The 12,005-nt window shown below is 38.7% G+C and overlaps 1 protein-coding gene across 1 annotated transcript in view; it reads left to right on the top strand.

Annotated features, from left to right (window-relative positions):
- RGS7 (regulator of G-protein signaling 7) overlaps positions 1-11,312 on the top strand; it is an 85,898-nt gene extending 74,586 nt beyond the window's left edge. Inside the window, exons 14-15 of the mRNA XM_010141059.1 lie at positions 1,630-1,710; positions 10,647-11,312. Of these exons, the coding sequence (XP_010139361.1) occupies positions 1,630-1,704 (75 nt within the window). The 3' untranslated portion in view covers positions 1,705-1,710; positions 10,647-11,312. The remainder of the gene's footprint in view (positions 1-1,629; positions 1,711-10,646) is intronic.
- The last annotated feature ends 693 nt before the right edge of the window (positions 11,313-12,005 follow it).

Genomic DNA, 12,005 nt, shown 5'->3' with positions numbered 1-12,005 from the left:
TTATTACATGAACAGTTTTGAGTAGGCTAGGAATCTGACTTGAAAGACTGGTCTTGTTACACTTCAGCAAACAGAGGCTCATGTCTTGGTATGTAATATTTGCTTAGAAAAGTCCAGATTATGGAATGAGTTCTGGATAGACATAGCCCAGAGTATGTGGAGCACCGTGTGCAATGCAGATTTCTAGAATGATAGATAATTTTGTTAGTGGGCTCTAAAGAGTAATCTTCTAGAATCGGCTGGGAGCCCTGTCCATTGTAAAATCAGGGCTTCGATCGTTACCAGAACAAGGTAGTTATTAGTACCATAGCATTCTATTGTTTATAATGACAAGCTAAAATTATATGAAAGTACTGTGTGATTTTGTTTTTTGTTCAAACATTGATTTCTGAAGATCCAATAGAGAGAGATGTTGAAAATACCAGAAAGCTACAACTGTCCGTGTGAAGTCCTTAAGTTTGTGAATGTCAGTTCATTAACACAAGATGTGCACTTCATTATTTCTTTTTATTTTCAGTTTTTCTTTTAAGTAAAACCAGTTTCTTTTAAATCAAACCATGAAAAACTATTTTTGTCGAATACTATATCTGCTTTGCCCATCCCCTGTTTTGCAGAGTCCCATTGCAGCTTCATACCTGTGTTTGCTTCCTGATTTATACAAACTTTGTTTTGCAGTCCATTGTTTCATCAATCATTCTTTTCTACTCCATTGTTTTTCTTGCTTTTTCCCTCCTTTTTCTTTCTGTTTCTTTTTTCTATTTTATTTTAAATTTAAGTTGGAAAACACTCTGGATCGTCGAACATCTTTTGAGAAATTCACACGCAATGTGGTAAGTTTGTTGCCTTGGAAGACAAGTAAACCTGATGGGACATCCTTCTCCCCTCCCCCTCACTGATCCCTACTTTCTCTTTTTGCTTCTCTAACCTGACAGTTTAAAGTGTATTCATCATAGTTTGTGAATTTTCCTAGGAATGACAACTTCATAGTGTGCTTTCATTACAACCCCTCCTCTCTAGTCCCTTTCCCACCGACCTCAATAGTCACACATGGAGGAATGGACCTTTGGGGGCTTTTTTTGCATTAGGGAGCATGAAATTATTCACTCTTTTTTAAAAAAAAAAAAATAGTAAAGAATCTGTGAAAATCTTCTTGATGTTGTTTCTTTTTCTGGTGCCTCCGAAAATACTGACACAGCTTGAATATATTGGATTTCCATCCTGTCTCCCTTTGTTTTACTAAAAAAAGAGTTTGTCCCAATTTTTTAATTTGGCACAGGGAAAAATAAACAGTAATAATTTCCCCATCTTCCTTAATGTCTAGCGCAGCTTCTTCAGGATGAATGAATTCATGGTGATGATGCACAAGGGTTTGACTGGGATTTCATTTTGATAATGGACTACAAGAAATGATTTTTTTTTTTTTAATACAGAGTTTTCAAAAGCTGTCTTACGAAGGTAAAAAAACATGAAGCCTGGTAAATTTGCTGTGGGCATTCTCTTGCCACCTGCCAAAAGATCCACTGATTTCCTGATATGTGGGATTCTTTATATTTATCCAGTTTCTTTGACGTTTTTTTTTAATCATTGTGAAAGTTCAAACTAAAGCATTCAACGCATTTATTTTTGTAGGGCAGAAACATCCCTATTTTCCCATGCCATAAAAACTGTACACCAACACTGAGGGCGAGCACTAACCTGTTATGAAAAGAGGTAGAAAGATCTTGGATTATACTCAAGTTTGTTTGCATTGTCTGTTGAATTGTGCAGGTGACGCTGCTGTGTGTGTGTGTGCGCATCCGTGGCTTTTTCTGTGACCTGGTTAATGGAACTGTGTGCATTGAAATGAGAAATATGAGAGCTTTCAGCAAAGATCATGGTTTTTGTTTTTTTAGTTTCTAGGGAAGGAGAAGCAGTTCTCAGAAACTGCCTCTCATACAATGAGGCTCAAGAGTATTTCCTAAAATATTTTAAATATATGTATATATTTTCTAGTAATCAAAAAAAGAAACAAACCCAGTGAAAGAACAATTTTTTTCTGAGGCTGTGGGAATATCTTACATGTTAAAACAAAACTGTAATTGTTTAACTACTTTCTTATAGGTAAAGGCTTCCTGTAATATGCTTTGAATCCTCTGTAATCAGGAAGAAATTTGGATTCAATGGGACAAAGTCAGTAAAGGACACTAAAAAGTAAATAAACAGCCACAAAGGAAACTATCCCAATGTTTGAAACAAAAACCCCTATATTTTGCATGGTGGTGTTGCCATAGCATGTTGCAGTGTGATTTGTGTGTTGTCTAAGCAGGTTGATCTATAAAACGACATTGTACATGATAACATTATTCATTATAATTACATGATAATTCCATAGGAAGTTCCATACTAATAAAAGAGCCTGTGTTAACAAAAGAGAGTGTAAAGAATTAGGTAGTACATCTGGGACCTCTGCGAGCCAGGCTTCTCCCCAGTCACAGTGCCTGGCAAACTGCAATAACTACGTTTATTGCTGGGAGTTTAAACAGCCCACAGATCAGGGATTAGTGACAGTACAGAGTACATAAAATGTGACCATAAGGAGACACATAGCAAGCTGCAGACAGATGTGAGGAGAGTACAGCACAAAAAGGGACAAAGTGAAGACAGACTGTCAGAGCAGCGTTACTGAACCAGCGGTTCTGTACGCAAACACTGGAGCATTAAGCCCTGCAGGCGTGCCTGATTTTCATCGCGCTGATCTCAGGGCAGAAGTACTAGAACAGCAAGATGCCAGAGATGCAAGGCAGGCCCAATAAACCAGCTGTGAGCTAGAAATGGGAGTGACGATTTCTGCATGTGAAGCATCAACGCTTCTTCAGTAGAAGAGGGTGATTTGTTTTTCATGGAGCAAGCTATAAAATAAAAACGGTGGTTTGCTTTTCCTCAAACTCCTATCTGTGAATCCGAGTGGAGTCTGTCAAGTTGGGTCAGGTATGAAAGCAAAACACGTCACTGCTAGATCTATATTCTCTATTAGATCAGTAGCTCTGAGGCTTGCAAATCAATCTAGAATGACGGGATGCCCAGATGCAAACCTTTTCTCCAGGACAACTGAACGCACATCACCCACTGCCCCAGGACCCCCTGCCATCAGATATCCTGGTTTTTCCATTCTCATTCTTGGTTATGATGAGTGTATAACACATAATTATCTACCTTGGTACGGTGGTTCCAAGCGGCAGGGATGAGAGAAATATTTCTCAAAATATCATACGGTGTACTGATTAACTGGTTCAAATATGAAGTGACGGACTGTGGTATAGATCTGTTCTGATTAATACAGAAAATAGGGGTAAAAACAGGTCTTCTACAACATGGATAAATGCTGTTGTCTCTGAACAATTTAGAGATGAAAATTAGAGTTTCTCTTCTCTGATTGTTTAAAAAATTTAGACAATTTTCACTGTATTTTTTTTTGTCACATATCAATTTGGGTTTGTATTGAACTAAATTAGACGGAATTTTTTTTTCATTTGAAGTGTTTAAAAAAAACCCAGCAATCCTGGTTGTGTCTAGGGACTGAACCTGAAAAGATGAGCTTATAATTCACAACCTGATTCATTAAGATGGAGACTATAAGAGGCTCCTGATCAGTAATCATTGAAAGTGGGTTGTACTTGCTACAGAAAGCATGTTGAACTAGGAAGTTTAGAAACTTTTGTAAGAACAATCTCTCTGTACTATTCCTTAAGTGGAAATAACCTAATATAATGAGTCGTTATTCTAGTGTGATCAGGAAAAATAAAAGTGGAGCTATATACACAAAAAATCCCTAGGCCTAGCTCTGCATTCCTTTGAGACTGGAGTGTTTTCTTTCCAGAAAACTTTCAGCAAGTTGGTGCACTTTATGAAAGCCCTAAATGCTCAGCTAAAAATCATTGGCCTTTTAGCTTGCTCTGTAAATTTTATAGCACAAAGTTGATAAGGCCTTCGGCAGTCCGGAACAGACAATATGAATAGTGTTAGAAACAGGTCTGCATTCACGTACAACATAGACAAAGTAATAGCAAACTGGCATTTGCTATATGTCTGTTTATTATCAAACACTTCATAGTTTGCCTCTGAGTAGTAAGCAAAGCTCTTCTTCATTTGCCTCATGTATTCACACTCGCAAGTATTGCGTGAAAATGGAGTACACACGCTTCAGCACTACTGGAATGATACCACCGATTAAGTGCATTGCCTTGGAGTGACATGGGCAACCACAAGTGTCACAGCTCTGACTCAGAGGCATGGGGAGCAGTGACAGTGTGCTCTGTCAGCTGGCCAGCTAAGGATTCCTTCTGAGAATAATTAAGGTTTGGTCACCTGCAGCTCCCCAAGGAAATGAAGGGAAATAGGGAAGCTAAATGCCCAAGTCAGGGAACAGGAGAATCTCATTGCTTGCTTGTAGAGAGAGGGAAATCAGCTCTTTCTGAGGCACTTAAAAACCGAATTTTCCCCAAGAAATTTACACGGGGAAAAACTTCCATATTAAAAAGAAAAATTTAAAAACAGGAAGCTTCCTTCACCTCAAATACTAACATCTACATTACAGGGGGAAAAAAAAAAAGAGACAAATCCAAACAAAACCCCCAGGTGACTATACATGGATAATGTTGATGAAAACAAGGATATCCTTTAAGGAAAACTTTTGCCTTTAGTTTCTCATGTGCACACAGAATTTGTGGCAGTGACAGACTGGTAGTATGAGCAGGACACCTTTGTGAGCACTAGCTTAATGCTCAGCTGCGATCACCAATCTGGAAGCCTGAAACAAAGGGCTCTTATTTACAGGGGAGTGAGCTAATTTCATTTCCAACCCCAGGCAAATTTTCTTGTCCCACCAGAAACCAAGGTAGCAGGGCAAGCAGGTACAGTCTCTCGCCTCAGAGCTGCCTGGGGAGAGACTCTCCATCATCATGTGTTGGTGTCATGGCTTCAGACATCAGCGTCAGAGTTTCATCCATCACTGCCAAATTACAGAGAAGGCAAAAAAAAGTGCTTGTTGCAAGTTTGAGATGTTTTCTGAAAACTGACCAAAGTCGGTTCATATATTAAGCTAGAGAGCCATCAAATGATAATTATCTTCACTTATAACCTCATAACGAAGACTCCATTTAATAACTCTGAGATTAAAACCATTATATTGTACATTACCCTTATCCAGTCCAGCTGTCTTCTCCCACATGGCTGGAAGAACGTGCTCACCAGTGTCCTGTGATATTTTCCCCCTCCAAACCAGTAACATTAGAACATTTCATGCTTGAGATGTGAAATGTGAAGGCCATTGAACACAGCACATTTTCACAGAGGCTCAGTCCAATGTCACTTAACATGACATAGGAAATCATGAGAGATTCCATTTCTAGCTTCTATCTAGAGATGGAAATTAAAACTCATAAAAATAGCTTCCCCAGTCTTAGCAGTGCGGGGTAGACTTTCTAAATGCTTAAACCAGTGTAGTCTCTTGTCATGTTAAAATCTGTCCCTTGAGAAACAAGGCAGATAATATATCAATTTCATCTGCTATGCAAGATTTTTCCCTGTATGAACAGATAAAATTTATGCACACAAGGCCCTGCTGTGTGAGACCAAAAGTCCATCTAGCCCTGAAATCCTGTCAAGGGCTAAATTCTTGTTGAGTATAGCATTGTCGATGAGCTTCAATGCAGTATCAGATGCAGGATCCCATGCTCAATGTACAGTCTTGGAAGAAATCCTAATTAGACTTTTGGGTTTACTTACAGGTTATTCCTAAAATTTAAACCAAAAAATAGCTGGTTGGAAAAAAAAAAATTACAAAGCTTCTTATTTGACATATATGAAATGATAATAAAAGTAGGAAGAATTTGTAGAAATGAAGGCTTTTTTCCATTTCAGGAAAGAGGTGGCTTACTGTTGTTTGCCTTAATTGATGAAATAAATGAATTTTTTTAGTTTGGACTAATTCTCCAAAAATATAGTTTTAAGGGGTTTTTTTAGGAATGATGCCCAGGCTAAAGAGGAAAATCAAAAAGAGCATCTGTAGGACATGCCAGGGAGGACTGGCCTTCTTGTCCTGTTCTGCAGTGACTGGCGCTAAGCTGCTGTGCTCTGTGCTGGAAGAGAAGAGCTGAGGAATAGCACTTGCATGGCCAGGTTAGTCTAAGTGAGGAGCCAGTACATACTGTTCAGGTATTAGGCCAGTGTCTGCCATTTCCCAGCTGACAAACATTTACCTGAGTCAAGTTATTTGTAATAAGAACTACAGAAAGGTATAGAAACCTGAGGGCTCAGGCCTAGGACAAACATGCTAAAAATACATCTAGTGCATTGGTGCGTTGGAAAATCTTGGGAATTACACCACACTTCAGGTGGTTACTCAAGTTCAAACTACCCTATCTGGCGAGAGTTTCTAGGTCAATCACAAATGACAGCAGCTCATCAGTAAATGTAAAGATGAGTGCAAAAGGAGAAAGAAATGAGGAGTGTCATCTGATTTAGACTGAGCAAAACAGGAACAAGAGTCGCTCAGCCACTGTTTCCTGTCTGCGGACCACTCCAGGTACAACCCTAATGAGAAATGAACAGAGAACTGCAAACCCCCACGATAGGCAGAAGGATTTTCCTGTCCATGCAACCACTTAACGCTGCAGTTGTGCTGACAACTTGTGCCCCAAATTCAGTGAATGCTAACCTCCTCCCCTTCCCCACACGTCTGAAAGTGAAATACACCTGCATGGGTGGCTGAGAGCAGTGTCCCGTACTGCTGTGGAAATCACAGCAGAATCCTGACCCCCTGAGTGGTGCTAAAACTATTCCCCTCTGCTAGAGGAGCAAGAGATGCCTACTCTTGGAAAGGCAATTACTGTTTCTGCTCCTGTGCCTGTCCAGATGTGTTTCTGTTAGGGGCTGTTCATATATTGGCTCTGGATGTGGTGCACTGTGATGTCACCAGGGAGCTCTCCTTGCTGATGCCAGACAAGCTGCCAGTGTGCTGCAGGTGTGTCACACATGAGCAGATGGGGAACAGTTGAGAGCAAGAAAGGTTGATTTTCACTCTGCATCTCATTTTGCTCACAGCAAGGTTCACACTGTCTCTGTTAGACCTGGTCAGATGCATGGAATTTTTATTTCTAGTTCTACCAGTATTGGTCCTGAGGAGTAGCATCTGTGCTGGCAATAAAGAAACATGAAAAAGGAGCCACTGGAGTTGCTTAGCATAAAGGAAGAGAATTGATTTCTAAAAGGAAAAGACTTGTTCTTTTTCTAGCATACATTTCAGCTCCTGTCCCTATATAAATTTCATAGTGATTTCTTATAAAACACGTAAGTACTGAAGTTGTTGCTGACTTGTTTGCAGGATTATTTGAGGTGTTAGTGTCATGATGCATAAATAGGTCAGTCAGCACGTTTTTCCCCCTAAATTCTATAAAAGTACCATTGTAAGGACAACTCTGTGTTAAAGAGTTAATACACTGAACAATTGAGGCTAATTAATTTTGTATTCTTAGATGTACTTGTTCACTCCAGCTGCTGTGCTGCCTCCTCATACTCCACTCCCTTGCACAGGGCTTCATTTTGACTTGTGTATTATTAGTAAAATTGTTAAATAGTTTCAATTCATATGTCCAAAGTGCACCAATGCAGCCAAAAATCCTAATCCTGTTTTAGAATTTGACCATATACTTCTAAATGCTGATGTCAAGACTATATTGAAACTATTAAGGATCTCCTTTTCATTCTTCAGAAAACATCTACCACTTCTTCCAACTTCTTTTCCAATTGTTCTTTATCTCATTACCTCAGGAAACATTTTCCTATGCCACACCACTCAAAACTGGCCTGTTAGGTGTAGTTTCCCAAATCCAAATTTGGCTTATGGAAATGCTATTAACATTGTATCAAAAGAAATATCTAGGCTTAGCTCTTAAATTATGACCCACAAGTCATACATCAGTCTGTAAATTGAGTAAATCTGGAAATCTCCTGGAAGTGATAATTATGAAACCCTACTACACAGAGCTAAAATAAAATTATTCTCTGGAACAGAGTTTGAAAGAAATATTCCGTAACATGGAAAATAACAAATCCCTGCAGATCTGAATAAGAAGATGGGATAATTCTGTATTAGGGGCTGCTATGGATTCTGTGTATTAAAAGCTTATTTTCCCAATCAGACAACTAAGTATGATTTGGAATCGGTGTGGAATCAACCCTCTCTTAACGAGGATGTATCTTCTAAGCTGTCCCTTTTCCAGCTATAAGATAAATTAGAACTGCTAATACTTGGAAAAAGAGCATACATTATTGTTGTTCAGATGGAGGCTTTGTATCTGTAAGAAGTGTAATATTCTCTGAGGCAGGGAAATCCTCATCAGTGTAGGGCTTAGGAGAAAAAGTCTCCAAAGATCAGCAATAACCAGGGAGTAAGTGATGCAGAGTACAGAAAAAAACTGTCATGACAGCTCACTATGTCTCTAGAGGAAAATTCAAATAATGTGTAGAATACAAGTTAGATCAACTAACTAACAGCTAGGTTTTGGCTTGCTTTTAGGTCAAAACTTCCTGGTTTATGTGATACCACAGTTCATTCCTGAGATGCTAGAATTTGTTCATAGTTCATCTAAAAAATCCAGGGAATTTACAAGTCCTAAATAATCAATTATTGCAGATAAGAATAAAAAATTATTTCATAGGTTTTATCCTACAAGAGTTTATACAGCTTTCCGGTGTGGTATTGACGAAATTATTTTAATATCTAATAGAGAATTCCTGGTTTAATGGTTTTGTTTTAATTAACTGGTTTATACAGTTCAGTACTAAAGAGAACTCATGCATATTTACAGAAAGGAGACAGGACTGTAGACCTGTAAAATTAAGCATAAATATATTAATGAAAGGCAAAGATAACTGTATGCTCAATATTTTCCGAGATTATGTCCAAGGCTGACAATCATGAATCACCTAACAAAACAATTTTGGCATGCTGTTTTAAATTGTATTGCAGTGTCACACAGCTGGTGAGACTTTTTGGACTATTAAAAAACAAAAGGATGAAAAAGATGTCTTACTATAACAGCTTACCTGTTACATAGTCCAAGGGCTAACAGGTGTCAAGAAGCTATAAATTTAATGTTGGTAGGAAACAAGAGCGTTAAAGCTAGACACAGGGTAGAGAGCGTGCTAGGAAGGACACTTCTTGTCTTCTGAAGAAGTGAGCATTAACACTGTCAGGTGACATGGTGAACCTGATGGATGAGCAGGCCAACCTCATGAGTTGCAGATCATGAGGTCCCTTCAAAATTATATTGTAGGGGAAATATTCATCCTGATTTGCTCAACTCGTATTTCAGAACACAAAGAATAAAACAGTTCTTCTCCCCTTTGTGAAGACCCACCCTGATATACTGCATTTGAGCAAATGCTTGAAACCAACTTGCGGATCCCTGTGAGCATAAATTTAATTGATAATAACAATAGATATGAAATTGTGTAGTTCTACTGAGTTATAATACACCAGGTGACTTAACGATTCATTGATATGCAAGAGTAAGTTCATTTACTGCAGAAAATGTAGAATCTGTCCATAGCTACGGTATTTCTTACTGCAGTCTCCTTGAAATCAGTTTTATTTTTCTGAGTTGTGCACCTAAAGTGAACAATACAATAAATGTAAGTATTAAATATCTAACTGGAGAGTTAGAGCCACTTTCTATTTAATGTTTTAGAATCAATTTGTGTTACATTATCAGGGTATGCCTGTGGTATTTTGAGGAGTGATGTAAGCTTGCTGTGCCAACTCTGCTTCTGTTGGATGAGAGCCATCGTAGGATGGCCCTAGGAGAGCTAACTCCTTTTGTGTGGCCTTAGGAGAGCTCATTACTGTTATGTGGTTTCACGGCTTTTGTCTGGCTCAGATAGAGCTCAAATCTGCCTGAAATATATCATGGTGACATACCCTACCTAGACTATCTGCTTCACACTGTAGACCCAACTCTTGTGGGACAGTCATTATACCTTACTAAAAGAACTTGCTAAAAAACTGAAACCTCATCCTTGCAGCAGGAGGAATGATGAGGAAAATAACAATGTGGAAATCCAAACACCTTCAAAGCAGTTTTACGTGGTCACATGTAATATATCTGACCAGTGTTCCTTGTAAATAGTAAATATGGTCTCAGCAAACTGATAGCTGCATTCATGAAGAAGCTTTTCTTGCCTGTATGCAATCTACCTCCTAGTTTCTTACCTTAACTTTAAAGAAGCTTTTTGTCTTTTGTGACAGAAGTACCACAGTTTGCACATTCATCTTTGTAGCACAAGGCATTCTCTCTTGTAGCCTTCTTCAAATTCTGGGTATGACTGACAGCAAAAACCTCAGCATTAGTTTCTCATCAGCCAAAACCAATCTCATTCCAAAATGGCCTTTACGTTTGCTGTCTTGTTCTGTGAAGCAGTCTGGCCGGCTGGCAGTGCAGGTGCTTAATCGTAAGGGCTTCCTGTGGTTTAAGATATGACAGACTCCAGTTGGTGCCCCCAGTTATTTGACAGTGATGTGGCAACGCTAAGTGGTTGCTGATGAACAGGTTTGCAGTGATCATGCCTCTGTTTTCTGTTTTTGTTTTTTGTTTTTATCTTTTCCTCAGGGGAAATCGCTCACATCAAAGAGGTTAACCAGTCTAGTGCAGTCCTACTAAAAGGATCACCTTGTAGCATGGAAGCAGACTCAAATCATTACACATACTTTGTAGCTCACTGATTGCCTGACTCAGAGGACAGTAGAACAAGATGTTGCATGAGCAAGGACCTGACTTGTTTTCTTTTGTGTATACTAAGGCATTACAGACTCCGAGGGACTATCTAGCCTTTCGATGCCTCCATTTCGAAAACTGTCTGCTCACTTCCTCCTTCATATCAAGCTGGATCTGTGTCTTTTTATTTTCTGCAAGCTCAAGTACAGTGAAAAAAAAGCTTCTGCTAGGCACAGTTTATTAAAAAAAAATACGTCAATCAAAAACTGGAAGAAATGTAAAATATGCATATATTAATAAATATACATATGGCATCACATTTATTGCACAATAAATTAGCACAGAAGGTTTCATTTCACTGATGTATTCACATTGAGAAAGAAAGCCTGTGTCTTTGTCTGTTGTCTGTATATTCTCTGTTAATGTTTCTTGCATTTATTTTTATACCATATTTAAAAAAGAACACCTTTTACTCCAGATGTATTAAAGTTGATCCTTTCTCTGTAAATTTGTGTATGTTTATATTGTTGTTTTATCTTTCATTAAAAGATGCAGAATCTCTTTCCTTTGGGAAGTTTGAGATTTTAATATTGAATCTGAAGATTAGTCAAGAGCAAAATCACCCCCAAAAGATACACACCTTGTGCTTTCTAAAAAGTGACATGAAATGGCATTTTCTTTCTCTCAGTGACACCTAATCAAACAGACTTTATTGCTAATAATTTACTTTTTGTTTTCTTTTTATCAAGCTAGCAGCAGAGAGACCTTTCCAGCTTGCTCATCATCACATAAGCAAACCTCTCTTTAAGCTAGACCTCTTCCATAATAGGGCAGCCTGCACAGTAATTCTGTTGCTACCCAAGACCCGATTGACTGAACTGCATTTCCTTAGGAACGGACATGAACAAAGCAGGCTGAGAACATGAGTGTGTGCTTGCTAAATAGGAAGGACAGTGTTGCTTTCTCCTTTCTGTCACTTGTGATACAATGCAACATTTTAAGTGGAAAAGGTAGTGGTTTGGGAGTGCTAAGAATACTGTCTGTAGAGCAAACCCTGGCTAGTAATGCAGGAGGCTGTCATTTGATTTGAATTCAAGGGTATTATTCAGGTGTGCTGTTGTATGGCTGCTGCTGAGGTTACTCACGCAGAGACCTATTGACAGGTTTATGAGAGCATGTAGACGTTGCCCATGAGACAGCAGATATGGAGCTTTTGAAGCTAAACTGAGCTGGAAGCAGAAATCTCTGCTTGGC

The sequence above is a fragment of the Buceros rhinoceros genome, unplaced genomic scaffold (assembly GCF_000710305.1).
Source record: "Buceros rhinoceros silvestris isolate BGI_N320 unplaced genomic scaffold, ASM71030v1 scaffold11948, whole genome shotgun sequence".
In the NCBI taxonomy this organism is placed as follows: domain Eukaryota; kingdom Metazoa; phylum Chordata; class Aves; order Bucerotiformes; family Bucerotidae; genus Buceros; species Buceros rhinoceros.
The sequence above is the reverse complement of the archived record's forward strand: the minus strand, read 5'-3'. Positions and strand labels throughout refer to the sequence as shown.